This window comes from Lagenorhynchus albirostris, chromosome 15, assembly GCF_949774975.1.
Source record: "Lagenorhynchus albirostris chromosome 15, mLagAlb1.1, whole genome shotgun sequence".
Lineage (NCBI taxonomy): Eukaryota > Metazoa > Chordata > Mammalia > Artiodactyla > Delphinidae > Lagenorhynchus > Lagenorhynchus albirostris.
In genome coordinates, this window is record NC_083109.1 from 57,448,247 (window position 1) to 57,469,904 (window position 21,658).

General features: G+C 43.5%; 1 protein-coding gene across 2 annotated transcripts in view; it reads right to left on the bottom strand.

Annotated features, from left to right (window-relative positions):
* Positions 1 to 291: 291 nt before the first annotated feature.
* GRIN2A (glutamate ionotropic receptor NMDA type subunit 2A) overlaps positions 292 to 21,658 on the bottom strand; it is a 364,835-nt gene continuing 343,468 nt past the window's right edge. The window contains exons 11-13 of one of the 2 annotated variants that reach the window (XM_060122863.1): positions 9,072 to 9,310; positions 917 to 2,091; positions 555 to 573 (exon numbers count right to left, since the gene is read on the bottom strand). In XM_060122863.1, the coding sequence (XP_059978846.1) occupies positions 555 to 573; positions 917 to 2,091; positions 9,072 to 9,310 (1,433 nt within the window). Of the gene's footprint in view, positions 2,092 to 9,071; positions 9,311 to 21,658 lie in introns of both variants that reach the window. The other variant, XM_060122862.1, reaches the window with a different exon arrangement.

The window sequence follows — 21,658 nt, forward strand, 5'->3', positions numbered from 1 at the left end:
CGCGTCATTATTGCCAACATACCTAGCGGGCATGTCCAGGAGACTTGCCCTTTTAGTGGTTGATTTTTGGTTAAGGACTCACCTATCTGGTATCTGCCACGCTCAGCACACACCTCACAAGATTCCTTGAGTGGAAGACTGTGGCATGGAGCCATGTGCAAAAGAACCAACAGAAAAATACCTTCCTAAATCCTCTTGCTCTTGCAGGGCACTATTGGACATCCAACTTTATCCTCCGGAACGTTGGCCATTAACTATGTTTCCCTATAGATAAAACATTAATGGAAGGTTTTAAACATCGGATTCAATACTAGGCATTTTCTTGTACACGCGTCTATTGCTGCAGGAATTTAAAACCCTGGGGGCAGAGTACATTTTATTCTTATTTGCAGCATAAGGCATAACATGCTCCGAAATATACACATCGCTGTGGCCTCTACTGTCCCTGGAACAGTATGATGCCGTCGACCTCAAGGACGATCGGAGATAGCTGTCATTCACTGCCTGGGATGGCAGCGAGTGTTTATAAGGGTCCGAGGGGCACCTCCCAATAACTAAGCGTTGGTCATCCCCATAGGAGTGGAGGAAAGGGTTATCGGAGGTGTGGTCTGGCAAGAGAGACTTGCTCCGTTTGCTGACCTCCAGACCCTGGGGGAAAAGGGAGCCTTTGTTCCCCGAGAGTTTGCTGGAGGGGACACTAAAGAGACTCCCGTACAAGTTTCCCTCCAGAAGCCGCTCCCTGTCCTTGAGGCTTATGCTCCGGGAGGGCCTGCTAAGGTCCAACTCCCTGGGTTTGTCGAGGATGTTATCGTAGGAATGCTGCCGGCTAATCCTCAGCTTGTTCTTTTGGAACTGGAGGGCGCTGCTCTGTGCCCAGTCCTGCTGGTAGACCTCCTCCTGGGTAGCGGGGTTACCTGTCTCCTGAAGCATCTGGTCTTCGTCAATGTCATAGAGGTTCCCCATCCGTAGGCAGGAGTCGCATTTGAAGGGGGACCTCATGGTGAAGTGGCCTGAATAGGTGGGCAGGTTGGACAGGCAGCTCCTGCAGTGCGTGGAGTTCTGCCGGTACCGGTCGCTGCCCTCGCTGTGAGGGGAACTCTTGTCTTTCAAGGTGAAGTGCTTGGAGTAGAGTTTATACTGGTCATTGTTGGGGAGCCCATCTTCATCGTGCAGGGGACTCCTGTTCATGGGCAGTGTGGAGTCCCCCTTGCGGAAACTGTCACTATGGTCCTGGTAGACATTGGAGAAGTCCACGTTCTCGGGAAGGGCCACGTTTTCGACAAACTGGGGAGGATCGAGGTGGAAACTGGCCTCCCTCTCCCCATCAATGGTGTAGATCTTGTCCCTGGGGGAGCTCGCTTTGGTTTTCAGGTAGGAGCGCTCGACCTCGCTGCAGTCCTTGGGGTACTTGGAGGCCACTGACCTTTTGAAGTTGTCCTTGGCCTTGTGGTTCTTACTGTTGTCAGGCTCCCGGTGGCACGTGGCCCGGCTCGAAGTTTCTGAGATGTCCGAGTGGGCCACCTCTTCTGGAAGGTACCTAGGACTCTTCAGGGAGTAGCTCCTGTTCTCCACGGTTCCCTCATCCCTCTGGGAGACTGGGTTCTGGGTCAGCGAATCTTGGCGTAGAGATTCCATGGATTTCTTCCAAAGCTGCCGGGGCCTGGAGTTCCCTTTGGATTCCGTGCTCACGGCCACCTCCACTGTGTTAGGGTTAGACTCATTGAGAGTCAGAGGGTGCTGGCCCTGGAACACATAGTTGTTGAGGTTATCCTTGTGCCTGTTGGCCATGAAGGTTTGCAGTTCATTCATGTTGTCCCCAAAAATGCTCTCTTTCCCCTGAAAGGACCTGTTGTCTGAATATACCAAGTTTCCCTTATCTGAAACCATGTCCATGATGAGGGATCCTCTTTGAATGAAGTCAGCAGCTCTTTTGGGGGAATCCATTCTTGAGGAGTTCACGTTGGACAAGTTGGAAATGTTTTTGGCTGACCGAAGGAGTTTTAACATGTTGCTCTGGGATCCGGTCAGATTGAAGTCTGGAGACTTCTTCTTTTCTTCAATGTGCACCCCGTGAATGCAGCTGTAAATGCCCTGTGGGGAGGAGCACAAAACACCATCCTCAGCAGCAAGGACATGAAACCATTTCACACCTGAACTGTACCTGCAAAGGTGAGACATGACCTTCTTATAGGAGACCTGGAGAAACAGTGAAATCCAATCTGAATCCCGATAATGCTTCTTGAATGTGTGAGGCCAGTGGCAGAGCATCAGGCGTATCTTGTCGCCCTGGCACAAGGTATCAAGATTATCTGACACTTTTGCCAACAGTCATACATAGAGTTTGAGAAAAAATATCCACTAATCCTCAAAGAACTCTAAGGGTCTCAGCACCTCCAAACTGGCGTGTAAGGATTTGGTTGACCCTCCCAACACCCCAGTCACCAACCCTTACTTTTATTAAAGTTTCCCAGGATCATCTCTGGACTTTGGATACCAGAGAGTCAGCTATTGACAAACAAACTGAGTCAGCATACAAGGATCACCAATCATTGATTCCTCTGGGGAATTACTGCTACCCCTACACTGAAGCCATCAATTAAAGCATGAGACCCAATATTTATCTGAAGGAAATAAAAACACTAAAAAAAATACATGCACCCCAATGTTCATCACACCATTATTTACAGTAGCCAAGATATGGAGGCAACTGAAGTGTCCATTGATAGAGGAACAGAAAAGAAGATGTGGTATGTACACACAGACACACACACACTGGAATAGTACTCAGCCATAAAAAAGAATGAAATCTTGCCATTTGTGACAACATAGATGGGCCTAGAGGGTATTATGCTGAGATAAGTCAGACAGAGAAAGACAAATGCCATTTGATTTCACTTATATGTGGAATCTAAAACCAAAACAAATGAACAGCCATAACAAAACAAAACCAGATTCAACAGAAACAGAGAACAAACTGGTAGTGGCCAAAGGGGAGGGGGTTAGACAGATGGGTGAAACCGGTGAAGGGGATTAAGAGGTAAAATCTTCAGCTTTAAGATAAATAAGTCATGGGAATATAATGTACAGTATAGAAAAGATAGTCAATAATACTCTAATAACTTTGTATGTGATAGATGGTAACTAAAGTTATTATGGTGATTATTTCATAATGTATAAAAATACTGAGTCACTATGTAGTACACCTGATATACAATATTGTAAGCCAATTATACTTCAAGTTAAAACCTCTGGAACAGTCTCTCCCAGCTCCACCCCCCCGACAAAAAGAAGAAGAAGACCTGAGACCCATGTGGGGTCAATCAGACATTTTTTGGAGGAATAGACATAGATGGTGGGATAAAGAAACATCATATGGTTTGAACCCCTGGAGCTCCGTTCTTGGACTTTTCACTTACCCACTCAATATATATATATATTCTTTGTGTTTTGGCTGTGTGAGAATTTGTTGAGCATAGTTAGAGTTTTAGTTACTAAGAAGAGTGGAGAGTCCTGATGACGCGGTGATGCTGCATTTAAATCCATCCAGGGAACTGAATGACTAAGGGACTCGGGGGTAGCTCAGATATAAGCACCCCATCCATACATCTCTTGTTTTCCACTCCACCTTCTTCCTGTCTTAAAAATAACTGTTGGGCTTCCCTGGTGGCGCAGTGGTTGAGAGTCCGCCTGCCGATACAGGGGACACGGGTTCGTGACCCGGTCCGGGAAGATCCCACATGCCGCGGAGCAGCTGGGCCCGTGAGCCATGGCCGCTGAGCCTGCGCGTCCGGAGCCTGTGCTCCGCAGCGGGAGAGGCCACAGCAGTGAGAGGCCCGCGTATCGCAAAAAAACCCCACAAAAAAACAAAACTGTTTACTTTTCCTTGAAAGTACCTCAGGGGCAGAGCTCTCGATTCATTCTACAATAACAGGCAAAAGAGCGTCAGTGGTGTTGTGATTCGTGCTCCTCCCTTCCCCACTCCTGCCCCCAGATTTTGGCCGCGGTACCTAAAGGGAACAATTCGGTCCAGGCTGCAGGATTTGACCTGGTCCTCCCAAGACTGACAGGGAGCCGGCCCAAGAAGGGGTTTGTTTGTAAAAGGGATGCGGTAGCTGCTGCTGACTTTGGCATAAACTAGTGGGGACTATGGGTTGGTAACTCTGGACTCTTACAGCAGCTCCATCAATTCCCCATGGTGGGGATGCACTGAACCTGCAGGGACGCTCACAGAACTGTGACAGCCTCAACCTGTTTGCACTGCTGCGTTTTTCTTGTAGTTTTCTAGAGACAGTCTCCACTCCGTCGAGGAACAGTAAACAGAAAAGCCTACAGTTGTACATTTGAGCTTCTCTTTCTCTGACCCCCTTCAACCCCAGGCTGCACGGTGAAGGCTCCCTGAGGCCAAGGCCCTGGCATCGGGCACTTCCCACCTGCTGCAGCCTTACCTTTAGTCTCTTTCTCGATGCTGTGTGGTCTCCTTCCCTGTTCCCTCCCAGGAAGCAGTGTCTCCTCTTTGCTTCCAGGGCTGCTGGACGTCAAAATCATACACACACACCGTGTATTTCACATAGCACCGTGCTTTTGAATCTTTTATGTTAACGTATGCCTTCCCTGTCCAATTGAGTAATGTAATAATCTCCTACAGTGACCTAGAGGGATTCTGCTACTATGGGTGGAAATCAGTGTGTCTCCTACACGTTTGAACCAGCCAAGATCATAGCCTTTTTTTCCTGTTGCTAGCATTATAAAAACACTAGTTTTTAAATTTTTTCTAACTTTGCAATTTTATTTTAATGAGCTCCCCTCCTCCTTTTAGAGACTCTGAGAACTTGCTTCCACCCTTTGCCATCAGGGCAGTGTGCTCTCGCCCGCCAAGATGAGCTGGTCGTCTCTGTATTTGCAGGAGGCCCACATAGCTGCGCTATGTTTCAGGAGCAGAGAGGATGGCTGCTGACTGCTTTTTCTCATCCCTGGTTTCCGCTGGGACTCACACAACACAGCTAAGGCAGTTCCCAGGTGCTGATCTGCCTGGCAAAGCTTCGGGAAGGAGTCAACGTGGTGCCTGTACCCCAGGTTTGGATGAAAGTGTTCACCAACTAAGTTGACCCATCTTCCAGATGTGCTGGTGAGGAGGTGGGATGTGTATTACAGAAGGATGGGAAGAGTCAGAGACCTGGAACCCACTGGAAATGAGCCCCAGCTCCATCCTTTTTTAGCTCTGTGACCTTGGCTGAGCAACTACATCTTTTTGAGCCTCGAGTTCCACATCTGTAAGATGGGAATCATACACTCTAAGGTGGGTACAAGGGCAAGACCTGATAATGCAAGCAAGCACCTGACACGGAAGGGGCTCCATAAATGCTAGTGGGTGAGCTGCTCAGTCATCCCCGATGTGCCCTCCCTGTTGGTCACCTCACCTCTCTCTCCTCACACTAGTACGAGCACACAGCGCCCGTTTGATCGAAGCTGGAGGTTTGTTCTGGAAAGCACTGCGGCTTTCTAATTAGCTAAGTTGCCTAAATCCTACCTCAGGAGCCAAATCCCTGGGCTGGAGTTTCTTTCTTCCTTGCAGAGTTCTTTCTTTCCTCCTCTCTATTATTCATAGATTCCGGCTACCTTTTATGGGTTGTGGAAATAAGATGCCCTCTCGGCCCTATAATGGGCTCAGATGAAATTAGCATTGAAGACTCAACGTGCCGTTCCAGACAGCTTGCTCTGTTCCACTCCCCGCCCCCTTTCTCACTGGGGCGATACTGTCCTCCCTGGTTCCCTGGTGCCTGGGCCTGATCCCCGAAGTGTCTGCTATGGTCTGCATGTTTGTGTACCCCACCTCCCAATTCATATGCGGAGAGCCTAGTCCCAAAGGTGATGGTATCAGTGGTAGGTAAGTGCTTATGTCATGAGGTCCAAGGTGGGGCCTTTGGGAGGAGCCCTCCTGAATGCGATAAGCGCTCTTGTAAAAGACCCCACAGAGCTCCCTCATCCCTTCAACACAAGGGGAAATCTGCAGCCCGGAAGAGGGTCCGCACCCGACCACGCTGGCACCCTGATCTCGGACTTCCAGCCCCCAGAACTGTAAGCAATACATTTCTATTGTGGATGAAGCACCCAGTCTGTGGCATTGTGTTATAGCAGCCCGAATGCACTAAGACAGTGTCTGACCTCCATTCTGCTGGGCCCCATTGCGGGTCAGCCAGAAGCTGTGCAAGCTCTCCTCTGGGCTCGTTGGGAAGATGCCACGGTTTCCACCTCCCTGGCCTCTGGCTTTGCTACATCTCCCATTCCTCATGTCTCTGGAGACAACTGAGGTGGTTCTTTTTTACTGGTGACAGTGAATTTTTTTTTCAACATGAAAGGGACAGCATTACGGAGAGAAGACAAAAGTTAAGAGCATCCCACAGAAGAGAGGATGCATTTCTGTAAGTCGTAATAAACAAAGGCCACAGCTGTGGGAGAAACTTGGTTCTAATGTAAAATAATGTAAAATAAATGTAATGTAAATAATGTAATGTAAAATCTAATGTAAATAATAATAATCTAATGTAATAATAATAATAATCTAATGTAAAATAAATAATAATATAATAATAATAATATAATGTAAAATAAATGACTCTGTGAACTCTGACCTTCACCCTTGGCCGTGCCAGGAGGGCAGGCATCTGAGGTTTGCATTTGTGCCCCATGGGACATGGGGTCCTCTCTCCTCTAGGGACGGGGAGACAGAAGTTCCAGTTCCAGCTTGTCAAGGCACAACACAGCAATGCTGTGCCCAGTCCCCACTTCACCCCCGTCCCTCAAGATGCTTGGAATGGGAGTGAGGGATTTAGTCCATTTCTCATAGTGACAATCCTATTAACTTGGCTTCTTTAATGATATCTCGGACAGAGGGAACACTCTTGCAAAAACAAGCAGGATTTACGAGTAAAGGCAATAGTGTGCATTTGCTCACGGCAATCTCAGAATCATTTGGATATGGAAAGCCTTTAGTAACTGGTGAAGAGAATTAGCTTAAAGTTGGCTTAATACCTAGCTGTATGCATGCACGCTGTTATTCTTAAGCAATCTGTGTGTTTAGAGGCCATCAAGCTAATTAGGAAATATGTATTTGCATAGAACTCAAGTTTAGAGTGCCACTGAATGGAGAAAATCAATCCTCCTGGCTAAGCCCATGTGTACCTTCTGATGTCTTAAAACCACCAAATACTAAGAATACACAAGTTCCTCTTTAGATGATTATTTCATTTTCCCAATGAACATTAGCATATAAAATTAGATGTTTCTAACCACATATTTTTCACCATGTTTCAAATCCTAATATGTTAAACTCTTTCAGAGTAAAAAAATTCCAAGGTGAGTAAAGGAAGAAATAGGTAGATAAATAGATGGATGGATAGATGGACAGATGGATAGATGAATGGATGGATGGATGACTGATTGACTGATTGCCAGGTGGATAGATAGATAATGTTATACTGTGTTGGAAGACAAGTGAACGATATGTACGTATGTGCTTTTATTGTGATGCAAGTAAGTGAGTAGCTTGTATTTAAAAAGTAAAAATAGGGCTTCCCTGGTGGCGCAGTGGTTGAGAGTCCGCCTGCCGATGCAGGGGACACGGGTTCGTGCCCCGGTCCGGGAAGATCCCACATGCCGCGGAGCGGCTGGGCCCGTGAGCCATGACCGCAGAGCCTGCGCGTCTGGAGCCTGTGCTCCGCAACGGGATAGGCCACAACGGTAAGAGGCTCGCGTACCGCAAAAAAAAAAAAAAAAAAAAAGTAAAAAAATATATTATATGAGTTGTGTGCACATACAGGTTGTGTAGTATGATTTGTATCAAATCTCTTGTGTTGCTTGTATTTGATGTTTGTTGCTTGTGTAAGAGTGTGGGCTCTGGCTGCTACCATACCACCTGGAGTCAAATCCTGGCTCCAGCAAGGCTGTGTGGTGTTGGGTAATTCCTCTAACCTCATAAATTTGAGTTTCCCCAATTCTGGGCCAATATCAGTACCTACCTCACAGAATTGGTTTGTAGGTTAAATGAAATGATGAGTATAAATTCCTTATATGGTGCCAGGGACATACATGTACCTACAAATATAAGCATTTTCCACAATTGTCATCGTTATTGATGAATTATGACACATGTACCTGTTTATGGCCACACACACGCCATATTGTGTAGCATGCAATGAGGTTTCCGTGGCTCGAACGTGAGTGCGCTTACTACAGCGTGTGTATTCTGTGCTGTGGTTTATGTCGTGCTGAATGTATATTTTGTTTCCTGTTTGATGTGTGTGCATTTTCTCGTGGTTCTTCCTGCCTGTGTTTCATTTCAGGCTCTGTTACATCGTACACGCTTTTGTGGTTAGTTAGCTGCATTCACACACACAACATGGCTTTGCATGTAGATTTCGTTTTGTCACACGTGATCTGTTGGAATGCAGCAGATCATCCTGCTGTTGGAATGCAGCAATGCATCCTACACAGGAATTTTAATAATGTCCTAGAGCATATCTGGGTGCTCATGAGGGAGGCCACAGACGGGCTGTGTTTGGTCCGTGTGTTTTTCTATTTGTCAATGGAATTAGTTACTAGTATTCAAAAGTTGAAAGTTTTCACGTATAATCAGATGACTGCTTTCTCTTTTAAAAACTGGAAGACCTGATAAGACTGGCTCTGCCTTCCGCTAAAACCATACTCAGCAGGAGTGGAGGACGACTGCCCCCTTTGGGTGTGGTGGGTTTTACGCAATGTGTCTTAGTTCTCCACATTCTCCATTGTTCCCTCCCTTTGACACCAGGGTTCAGCTGCTATTTTTAGTTTCACTTCTGCTCTTTTTCTCACGCCCGGCCTGCCTTACCTATTCACCTTCATCTCTAGCTTGCATCTGGCTTATGAACACAGAAACTGGTGCCCTTCCGACAAATCCAAGAAGGATTAATGGGTGAGGGGAGGGTGTGGAGACACCACACCCCCACCCAGGAGTCAAGAATCCCTGATTCTCTGGAAGCCCTGTGCTTTTCTGGAACTGCCTGCCTCAGAGGGAAGTAGCCGCCAGGGGTACTGACCCTGCTGATGGAGAAGAGCAGGCCCGGCCGGTCGGAGCACACGCCCGTGAAGCAGAAGCGCAGCTTCCAGTAGAAGAGGTGTTCCCAGATGAAGGTGATGAGGCTGAGGGCCATGGCGGCCGCCAGCATGTAGAACACACCCGCCATGTTGTCGACGTCCAGCTGGCTGCTCATCACCTCGTTCTTCTCGTTGTGGCAGATCCCCGTGAGCCACAGGGTCTCCAGCTCTTCCATCTCCCCTGGACAGAAGACAAGAGCCACAGGCAGTAAGGAGCAGGGCACGCACTGTGGGGCGGACACGCCTGCGTTCGGGACAGACACGTGTGACTTATAGCTGTGCAACCTCAGTGAGAGTGACTGAGCTCTCCTGGTCTCGTTCCCTCACTTGCGGGGTGAAGATAATGATGACAACAGCATCTATGTAATATCGCTGTAGGAGGATGAAGTGAGATCATGTATAGAGAGAATCTGGCTCAGGCCCTGCCTTTTTTTTCTTGGTCATCATTACTATGCTCTCCCCACCCCTCTTTTCTCTATCCCCGGCCCCAACACCCACCCAAGCCTGGAACAGGACATAGGATAAGCTGGCTGAAGCCTACATTAGAAAGACTCGCATTCCCATTCTGACTTCGTCATAGACTAGCTGTGTGACTTCAGAGCCACAGTTATCCTGTCTGTGAAATGGGTATTATAATAGTGTATACTCCCTCAAGTTCTAGGGAGGACATGAGCTCACATATGCAAAATTCCTAAACGTAGTGCCTGGCTCATGGTAAGTTCTCCTAAATAGGAACCTTCATGGGTTGCTGTAAAGGAAGTGCCTAGCACACTGCCTGGTACACAGTTGTCCTCAAATATATTTGTTTCTTCTTTCCTCTTCCTTTAGAACATCCAATATTATTCCAAAAAGTCACCCCAAGTAGTGCACTTAGAGCACAAAGTGTTCCTTGACAAGAAATATCCCAGTCGGCTCTGAATGGCCCCTTGCAAACTAAACACCTCCCCACTTCAGTAGGCAGCTAAAGAAGCAGGTGGGGTTTGCAATGGAAGAAAAAAGTAGGCACGGTTGACATTATTATGTCTCTTTTTTATGCACATTTTATCCAGTTGTCATTTAGGAGGAAATTCTCTAGTCTAAATGTCTAGTAATTATACTAACTGTCTAGCAATTCACTAGACTATGATTCAGGTCTTTAAAAATTATCCTTCGAAAACAGTGAAAATCAAGGAAGATGCATAGAATGTTAAATGAATAGTATGACTACATTGTATATACATACGATCTCTAAGACATAAAAGATGTATGGGATTAAGAAATATAAACTACTCTGCATAAAATATATAAACAACAAGGATATATTGTACAGCACAGGGAAATATAGCCATTATTTTGTAATAACTTTAGGTGGTGTATAATCCATAAAAATATTGAATCATTATGTTGCACCATTTAAACTAATATAATATTGTAAATCAACTACACTTCAATAAAGAACACTTGCAGAGGCATGCAGCGGGCGTGGTCTGGAGCTGGGAAGTCGCAGCTGCCGCCACCGCTGCCACCGTGATGTGCGCAGGTCCTCACCCGGGTGTTCATACCGCAGCCTGTCAGGCGACCGGTGTTGTGGCCACTGCAGCCGCCCGCAGGACCCTTGGGCGCGGAGTATGCGCCACCTTGGCACCTAGTCCCTGAGGCAGGGACGTCCTGGCCCAGAAAAGAACGCTGTTTAGGTGTGAGCCTAACCACCTAAGTGAGGGCACTAAAGCTGCCTGGGGAAGGGCAAGGCCCGCGTTGCCGAGCTTGGGCTCGGGGCCCTGGATTTGTTTGGGTTAGCGGAGATTATAAAACAGCAAACACTGGTGAGGATAGAGACCAATGCTGGCAGGAATACAGGGAAAGAAAAAATCTCATGCTCAGTTGCTGGAGAAATAGGAAAAGGGAGGCATGAAGACAGTTAGAAACTTGTCCTAAGCCAGTTAGCTCAAAAGTGGAAGAGCTAGGATTCAAATCCAGAGAAGTGTCCACTTCAGACTTCATTCTGGGAGAAAGTAGCATAATTTACAAAAGGAGAAATGAGACAACACATCCTTTCCTAGAAGAGCATTTACCAATTCCCAGTCTGTGGTGATTAATTGCTTGCAGGATCTTGGTTCCCAGGCCAGAGGTTGGGCCCGAGCTCCTGTGGTGGGAGCTCCGAGTCCAAACCGCTGGACTAACAGAGAACCTCAGGCTCCAGGTAATATCAACTGGAGTGAGGCCTCCCGGAGGTCTTCATCTCAGCACCAAGTCCCAGCTCTATCCAACTGCCTGCAAACTCCAGTGCTGGACGGCTCAGGCCAAACAACCAGTAAAACAGGAATATAGCACCACACATCAAAAAAAAAAAAGAAAAAAGAAGAAAAAGAAACGACAAAAAAATATGTTACAGACAAAGGAGCAAGGTAAAAACCTACAAGACCAAATCAATGAAGACAAAATAGGCAACCCACCTGAAAAAGAATTCAGAGTAATTATAGTAAAGATGATCCAAAATCTCGGAAACAGAATGGAGAAAATACAAGAAACATTTAACAAGGATCTAGAAGAACTAAAGAGCAAACAAACAGTGATGAACAACACAATTACTGTAATTAAAAATACTCTACAAGGGGGCTTCCCTGGTGGCGCAGTGGTTGAGAGTCTGCCTGCCGATGCAGGGGACACGGGTTTGTGCCCCGGTCTGGGAATATCCCACAACATGCAGAGCAGCTGGGCCTGTGAGCCATGGCCGCTGAGCCTGTGCGTCCGGAACCTGTGCTCCACAATGGGAGAGGCCACAACAGTGAGAAGCCCGCGTACTGCCAAAAAAAAAAATACTCTACAAGGAATCAATAACAGAATAACTGAGGCAGAAGAATGGATAAGTGAGCTGGAAGATAAAATGGTGGAAATAACTGCCAGGGAGCAGAATAAAGAAAAAAGAATGAAAAGAATTGAGGACAGTCTCAGAGACCTCTGGGACAACACTGAACGCACCAACATTCGAATTATAGGGGTCCCAGAAGAAGAGAAAATGAAAGGGTCTGAGAAAATATTTGAAGAGATTATAGTCGAAAACTTCCCTAACATGGGAAAGGAAATAGTCAATCAAGTCCAGGAAGCACAAAGAGTACCATACAGGATAAACCCAAAGAGAAACATGCCGAGACACATATTAATCAAACTATCAAAAATTAAAAACTAGGAAAAAATGTTAAAAGCAACAAATAACATACAAGGGAATCCCCATAAGGTCAACAGCTGATTTTTCAGCAGAAACTCTGCAAGCCAGAAGGGAGTGGCAGGACATATTCACAGTGATGAAAGGGAAAAACCTACAACCAAGATTAGTCTACCCAGCAAGGATCTCATTCAGATTCAATGGAGAAATTAAAAGCTTTACAGGTAAGCAAAAGTTAAGAGAATTCAGCACCACCAAACCAGCTTTACAACAAATGCTAAAGGAACTTCTCTAGGCAGGAAACACAAGAGAAGGAAAAGACCTACAAAAACAAACCCAAAACAATTAAGAAAATGGTAACAGGAACATACATATCGATAATTACCTTAAATGTAAATGGATTAAATGCTTCAACCAAAAGACATAGACTGGCTGAATGGATACAAAAACAAGACCCGTACAAATGCTGTCTACAAGAGACCCACTTCAGACCTAGAGACACATACAGACTGAAAGTAAGGGGATGGAAAAAGATATTTCATGCAAATGGAAATCAAAAGAAAGTTGGAGTAGCAATTCTCATATCAGACAAAATAAACTTTAAAATAAAGACTATTACAAGAGACAAAGAAGGACACTACATAATGATCAAGGGATCAATCCAAGAAGAAGGTATAACAATTGTAAATATTTATGCACCCAACATAGGAGTACCTCAATACATAAGGCAAATACTAAAAGCCTTAAAAGGGGAAATCAATAGTAACACAATAATAGTAGGGGACTTTAACACCCCACTTTCACCAATGGACTGATCATCCAAAATGAAAATAAATAAGGAAACACAAGCTTTAAATGACACGTTAAACAAGATGGACTTAACTGATATTTATAGGACATTCCAACCAAAAACAACAGAATACACTTTCTTCTCAAGTGCTCGTGGAACATTCTTGAGGATAGACCATATCTTGGGTCACAAATCAAGCCTTGGTAAATTTAATAAAATTGAAATCATATCAAGTATCTTTTCCAACCACAACGCTATGAGACTAGATATCAATTACAGGAAAAAAAACAGTAAAAAATAGAAACACATGGAGGTTAAACAATTCAGTACTAAATAGCCAAGAGATCACTGAAGAAATCGAAGAGGAAATCAAAAAATACCTAGAAACAAATGACAATGAAAACACAATGACCCAAAACCTATGGGATGCAGCAAAAGCAGTTCTAAGAAGGGAGTTTACAGGAATACAATCCTACCTCAAGAAACAAGAAAAATCTCAAATAAACAACCTAAACTTACACCTAAAGCAATCAGAGAAAGAAGAAAAAAAAACCCCAAACTTAGCAGAAGGAAAGAAATCAAAAAGATCAGATCAGAAATAAATGAAAAAGAAATGAAGGAAATGATAGCAAAGAACAATAAAACTAAAAGCTGGTTCTTTGAGAAGATAAACAAAATTGATAAACCATTAGCCAGAGTCATCAAGAAATAAAGGGAGAAGACTCAAATCAATAGAATTAGAAATAAAAAAGAAGTAACAACTGACACTGCAGAAATACAAAGGATCATGAGAGATTACTACAAGCAACTATATGCCAATAAAATCGACAACCTGGAAGAAATGGACAAATTCTTAGAAAAGCACAACCTTCTGAGACTGAACCAGGAAGAAATAGAAAATATAAGCAGACCAATCACAAGCACTGAAATTGAAACTGTGATTAAAAATCTTCCACCAAACAGAAGCCCAGGACCAGATGGCTTCACAGGTAAATTCTGTCAAACATTTAGAGAAGAGCTAACATCTATCCTTCTCAAACTCTTCCAAAATATAGCAGAGGGAGGAACACTCCCAAACTCATTCTACGAGGCCACCATCACCCTGATAGCAAAACCAGATAAAGATGTCACAAAGAAAGAAAACTACAGGCCAATATCACTGATGAACATAGATGCAAAAATCCTCAACAAAATACTAGCAAACAGAATCCAACTGCACATTAAAAGGACATTACATCATGATCAAGTGTGATTTATCCCAGGAATGCAAGGATTATTCAATATACACAGATCAATCACCGTGATACAGCATATTAACAAACTGAAGGATAAAAACCATATGATAATCTCAATAGATGCAGAAAAAGCTTTTGACAAAATTCAACACCCATTTATGATAAAAACTCTCCAGAAAGTAGGCATAGAGGGAACCAAACCTACCTCAACATAATAAAGACCATATATGACAAACCCATAGCCAACATCGTTCTCAATGTTGATAAACTGAAAGCATTTCCTCTAAGATCAGGAACAAGACAAGGTTGCCCACTCTCACCGCTATTATTCAATATAGTTTTGGAAGTTTTAGCCATAGCAATCAGAGAAGAAAAAGAAATAAAAGGAATCCAAATTGGAAAAGAAGAAGTGAAACTGTCACTGTTTGCAGATGACATGATACTATACATAGAGAATCCTAAAGATGCTACCAGAAAACTACTAGAGCTAATCAATGAATTTGGTAAAGTTGCAGGATACAAAATTAATGCACAGAAATCTCTTGCATTCCTATACACTAATGATGAAAAATCTGAAAGAGAAATTAAGGAAACACTCCCATTTACCACTACAACACCTAGGAATAAACCTACCTAGGGAGACCAAAGACCTGTATGCAGAAAACTGTAAGACACTGATGAAAGAAATTAAAGATGATACAAACAGGTGGAGAGATATACTAAGTTCTTGGATTGTAAGAATCAACATTGTGAAAATGACTATACTACCCAAAGCAATCTACAGATTCAATGCAATCCCTATCAAACTACCACTGGCATTTTTCACAGAACTAGAACAAAAAATTTCACAATTTGTATGGAAACACAAAAGATCCTGAATAGCCAAAGCAATCTTGAGAAAGAAAAACGGAGCTGGAGGAATCAGGCTCCTGGACTTCAGACTATACTACAAAGTTACAGTAGTTAAGACAGTATGGTACTGGCACAAAAACAGAAATATAGATTAATGGAACAGGACAGAAAGCCCAGAGATAAACCCATGCACATATGGTCACCTTATCTTTGATAAACGAGGCAAGAATAAACAATGGAGAAAAGACAGCCTCTTCATTAAGTGCTGCCGGGAAAACTGGACAGCTACATGTAAAAGAATGAAATTAGAACACTCCCTAACACCATACACAAAAATAACCTCGAAATGGATAAAGACCTACATGTAAAGACCTACACTATAAAACTCTTAGAGGAAAACATAGGCAGAACACTCTATGACATACATCACAGCAAGATCCTTTTTGACCCACCTCCTAGAGAAATGGAAATAAAAACAAAAATAAACAAATGGGACCTAATGAAATTTTAAAGCTTTTGCACAGCAAAGGAAACCATAAACAAGACGAAAAGACAACCCTCAGAATGGGAGAAAATATTTGCAAATGAAGCAACTGACAAAGGATTAATCTCCAAAATATATAAGCGGCTCATGCAGCTCAATATCAAAAAAGCAAACAACCGAATCCAAAAATGGGCAGAAGACCTAAACAGACACTTCTCCAAAGAAGATATACAGATTGCCAACAAACACACGAAAGGATGCTCAACATCACTAATCATTAGAGAAATGCAAATCAAAACTACAATGAGGTATCATCTCACACCAGTCAGAATGGCCATCATCAAAACATCTACAAAGAATAAATGCTGGAGAGGGTGTGGAGAAAATATAGCCCTCTTGCACTGTTGGTGGGAATGTAAATTGATACAGCCACTATGGAGAACAGTATGAAGGTAACTTAAAAAACTAAAAATAGAATTACTGTATGACCCAGCAATCCCATTACTGGGCATATACCCTGAGGAAACCATCATTCAAAAAGAGTCATGTACCACAATGTTCATTGAAGCACTATTTACAATAGCCAGGACATGGGAGCAACCTAAGTGTCCATCGACAGACGAATGGATAAAGAAAATGTGGCACATATATACAATGGAATATTACTCAGCCATAAAAAGAAACGAAACTGAGTTATTTGTAGTGAGGTGGATGGACCTAGAGTCTGTCATACAGAGTGAAGCAAGTCAGAAAGAGAAAAACAAATACCATATGCTAACACATATATATATATGGAATCTAAAAAAAAAAAAAAAGGTTCTGATGAACCTAGGGGCAGGACAGGAATAAAGACACAGACGTGGAATTGGACTCGAGGACATGGGGAGGGGGAAGGGTAAGCTGGGACGAAGTGAGAGAGTAGCATTGACATATATACACTACCAAATGTAAAATAGATAGCTAGTGGGAAGCAGCCGCATAGCACAGGGAGATCAGCTCGGTGCTTTGTGACCACCTAGAAGGGTGGGATAGGGAGGGTGGGAGGGAGACGCAAGAGGGAGGGGATATGGGGATATACGTATGCATATAGCTGATTCACTTTGTTATATAGCAGGAACTGACACAACACTGTAAAGCAATTATACTCCAATAAAGATGTAAAAAAAAAAAGAAAACCCTGTAGAGAAAATAAAGGAAATACTCGAAATGTTTGATTTCCTTTTGAAGTTAGTAATCATAATTGTTGGCTTCACATTGCTCTCTTTTTTAGGTTTTGTAAAATATGTGTATATTGCTTTTGGTTTGTTCTCACTCTTGAATGATTCGGCTGAACACAGAAACCTAAGTTGACAATTATTTTTCCTTGACATTTTGAAGATGTTATTAAGCGTCCTGATCTGGACTGTAACTGTTGAGAAGTCAGCTCATAATCTATTTGTCATTACTTTCTATGCAATCTGTATTTTCTCTCTAATTGCTTTTGAGAATTTCATTTTGTCTTTGGTGTGGAATCTAGGTGTGAATGTTTTTATTTGTTCTGCTCTGGACTCAGTGTGATTCTTCAATCTGGTGATTCATAACTTTAATTCTGCAAAAATTTCACCCATTGTTGCTTCAGCTCTTAACTCTCCCCATCTTACCTTCTTTTAAGTTAACAGACTTTATTTTTTAGAATAGCTTTATATTTAGAGAAAAAGGGAGCAGAAAGTACAGAGTTCCCATACACTCCCTCTTTCCATTTCCTTTGTTTTCCCTTTTTAACATCGGGCATTGATGTGGCACATTTTTATAATTTATGAACCAAATACATTATTATTAACTAAAGTGTACAGTTTACATTAGGGTTCAATCTTTGTGCTGTACAGTTCTGTGGGTTTTGCCAATGCTTAATGTCATGTATCCACCATTACAGCATCGTACACAACAGTTTCAGTGCCCTAAACATCCCCTGGGCTCCAGCTGTTCATCCCTCCTCACCGCTCATTCCAACTCCTGGCAACCACTGATCTTTTAACTGTCTCTACAGTTTTACCTTTTCCAAACATCATACAGTTGGAACCATATAGTATGTAGCCTTTTCAGACAGGCTTCTTTCTCTTAACAAGATGCATTTAAGGCTCCTCTATATGTTTCCCTGGCTTCATAGGTTCTTTTTTTGTTTGTTTGTTTTTTATCTCTGAACCGTATTGCATTGCATGGATGTATAGTTTGTTTACCCATTCACTTATTGAAGGACATGTCGGTTGTTTCAAAGTCTGGGCAATTATGAACAAAGTTCTATAAACATTCATGTTCAGGTTTCTGTGTGGACATAAGTTTTCAACTCATCTGGTCAAGTACCTAGGGGCATTACTGCTGGATTGTATGGTAAGACTATGTCCAGCCTTGTAGGAACCTGCCAAACTGTCCTCCGAAGTGACTGCACCATTTTACATTCCCACCAGCAATGAATGAGGTTCCTGTCCATGTGACACATCCTCACCGGCATTGATTAGTGTGTCAGTGTTTTGGATTCTGACCATTCCAATAAGGTGTGTAGAGGTATCACATCGTTTTAATTTTCAATTCCCTAATGACACATGATAATCCTATCTTTTCTTCTTCTGAAATTGTTTAAAATATTCTAGATCTTCTCATTGTATCTTCCAGGTTATTAACTTTGTTTTCATATTTTCCATTTCTTTATTGTTCCATCTGGCAGTTAGCTGATTGCCACAGATCTATTTTCCAGTTCATGAATTCCTTCATTAGTAATATTTGGCTTTATGTTTTAATTTTTAATCTATTTTAATTGTGACATTCATCTGGCTCTTTTAAAATTCTGCCTATTCTTTTCATGATAAAGTCCTACTCTTTTGTTATGACTTTTAAAACTTTGATACATTTAATAATTTCACACCTACATTCTTTCAGATTACTCTCAGCCCCACACCCCATCCCTGCCCCCTTAGTTCTTGGGATTCTGATTCTTCTGTTTGCTGTTCATGCTGACCTTCATGGTGGATTACTTTCTTGTGGTATTTGTAACCTTTGACTATGAGCTAATATTCAGCAGAGCTGTTCTCCCCCTAAACCCCGTGGGACTCCCGAACATCCTGGGCTACATGTAGGCATGTCCCTACAGAGGCGTCCTGGGTTTGCTTCCGCCATGGTTCCAGGGCCCTTCAAAGTACCAGTTTTCATATAAAATAAATTTTACTGTAATTACTGCACCATTTAAGTAATATACACTTAGATCTCCATACTCATTTGGGTTTTAATTTCTCACTCAGCTTCAAATGGATGGCAAGCTCCTTGTACTTTCTTTGCTTTGATGGACAGTTTTTTCTAGTTTCCTTTTCATGGACTCATTGACAGTCTCAGATTTATGCAGTGGTATCATTTTCTACCCTCCTTGCACAGTTCAGGGTCCCCACGTGGATGTTAAAGCCCCAGGCTCCATCCCTATTGCCTGTATCCCTGTAGGCACCTCAGCTGAAACATACCATGAGAATATCCCATTCCCCTCTGTTTCTGACACCTAAGGATTTCTCTCTTTTGACCTTGGCTGTGCATTGTGGGTTTGTGTATGTGTATGTGTGTGTGTGTGTGTGAGCGCACACACCTTCAATTCTGCATTTTTATGCATTTGTAGCATCAAGGGGTCCCGTATCAGTCAGTTTTCCACTGTGCCACCACCCTTTGTATGAGTATAACTTTTGTAATAATGATTTTTTAAAAGCATGCATATTTACGGGAGAAAAAATAGGAAATGTATCCTCTTATAAATTCTTGACCCACAAGGAAGGGTGCTGGTTGACCCGTGGTGCAGGCAAAGAGGTGGGAAGGGATATCTTGATTTCAATTCCTTTCCTTCCAACAGCCTACAGTGCTTTCATATAGTCACAAATGTCCTGGGACACTCGGCAATATGACCTCACTCTCCACCCAACACCACAGTTGACTCGTCCAAATTCGCTGCCCACTCTGTGCTTCAAGATTTACATGATGGCTTCCTCCTCGCCCCAAAACACCGATGCCATCCCTCCAAAAATACTACATGCTGTTGACCTTCTCCCTCCCTTTGGAGTTTGTGAGGACTCAAAAATGGGTCTTTTCACCACATTTTGTCAAATTCCCAGCAAGTCTTCCCTTTGGTGTTGTCCCAAAGAGACCCAGGTTTGGATGCCTGTAACAGGGTCAGTCTCGGTAGAAGGAACATCATTTTGATTTCTTTCAGGATGTAAATATAAAGATTTTTCCTCTGCCCTTTGTGCAAACACCTCTGCACACCTCTGCACAAACACCCAGGCCCACGTCCCGAAAGGGAAGCAAACGCACATTTCTCAACACCAGTTCCAACCTGTTCCAATCATTTTCCAGCCGTTCATTTCCTGCCTCGTGGCCTTTTCTACTAGTGCACTGAACTGTAGTTCAAATACTTTCTGATTTCATTTTTAATTTACTCAAGTATATTGTAATCTCCTTGAGGGAGATCAGGGACCACGTTTTTTTTTTTTTTTTTTTTTTTTTTCCCGGTACGCGGGCCTCCCACTGCTGCGGCCTCTCCCGATGCGGAGCACAGGCTCCTGACGCGCAGGCTCAGAAGCCATGGCTCACGGGCCCAGCCGCTCCGCGGCATGTGGGATCTTCCCGGACCGGGGCACGAACTCGTGTCCCCTGCATCGGCAGGCGGACTCTCAGCCACTGCGCCACCAGGGAAGCCCAGGGACCACGTTTTTTGACTTTGATATTTCTCATGGCCTGCAGCACATAGCAAGCATTGGATCCATATTTTCTGTTCCTGTTTCTTTCCTTATATCTCCAGGCTTTAATTGGGCAGCATTGTAAAAAAAAAAAAGGTCAGATATGTTGGGTGAGTTTTTCTGCCACATAAATAGAGGAGATAACAGAGCAAAAGGGAACTTGCAGTGGCTTGAGAGTGAAAGGCTGGGAAGTCTGCATGTCCTCAGCTAGGGAGAAGAAGCAAATGTCATTTTTTTCCAGGAAGCAGCCCTGTGCTGCTCTTTCCATGTCCGTTTCTCCCATTACAAAGAGGCCATGATCTTTGTCAATGTGATCTTATGAAGTGGAGCCGGTAAATGGGAAAATTAAACGTCTTTCCTGAAGGAGACTGATTCTTGCTGGGAGGACAAAAGCTAAAGGTGCTCCTGGGGGCAGAGGGAGCCTGCACAGCTTTGGGTCTGCAGCCAGGGCCATACTGTCTTTCTCTCTCCGGCAGACAGCATTATCTGTCTACTCACAAGGTCGAAGCCATGGGTTTCATATTTGAAAAAAAAGAAGATTCAAATAGACATCATCCAGCAAATCACAGGAAAGAATGTTTGAGGTAGAAAACACTAGAATAAACTACAAAAGGGAGTACCCTTCCCTGAAGGGTTTAGGGAGTGTGGCGCATCATTCCGTAAGGTCTAGACAGTGACCGGAGGTAGAATTAGGGTCAGACTGCCTGCAATCAATTCGCCTTCGACACTCACTACCCATTTGATCTTGGTTCCGATACTCTGCTTCTCTATCCATCCACTCAACCATTCGTTTACCTATTTTTCTAGTCTTTAGTTAACAAAGTTACACAAATTCTATTCTGCTTCAGGCACTATACTAGAGTTTTCACAGATTAACCCAGGCAGCCCTCATCTCAACGTAATGTGGCTGGTGTCCCTGTCCCACCCATTTTACAGATGCGGCACAGAGCGGTTAAGGAACTTGCTCAGTCTCTCTGAGCTCCAGGCCTAACATCTACCAAATGCAACACAACAGTATTTACCTATAGGAGTTTTGTTGGAATTAAGCGGGGCTGCATGCATACATCGTACCTGGCACACCTTGATTACTCAGTATGTATCCCTGGAGAGATCTTTATTTCCTGCCTGAAGCCAGGGAACTGGTGGGTGGGGTGGATCACATACCCCTCCCTGAGCCCTTCCCGTTCATGGAGTCTATGATTCCAAGAATGCATATCCAGAGAGAAGGCGTAGCTCTCCAACAGGAACTTGCTATGTCCAAAGTCAGAGAAATCAGTTCCT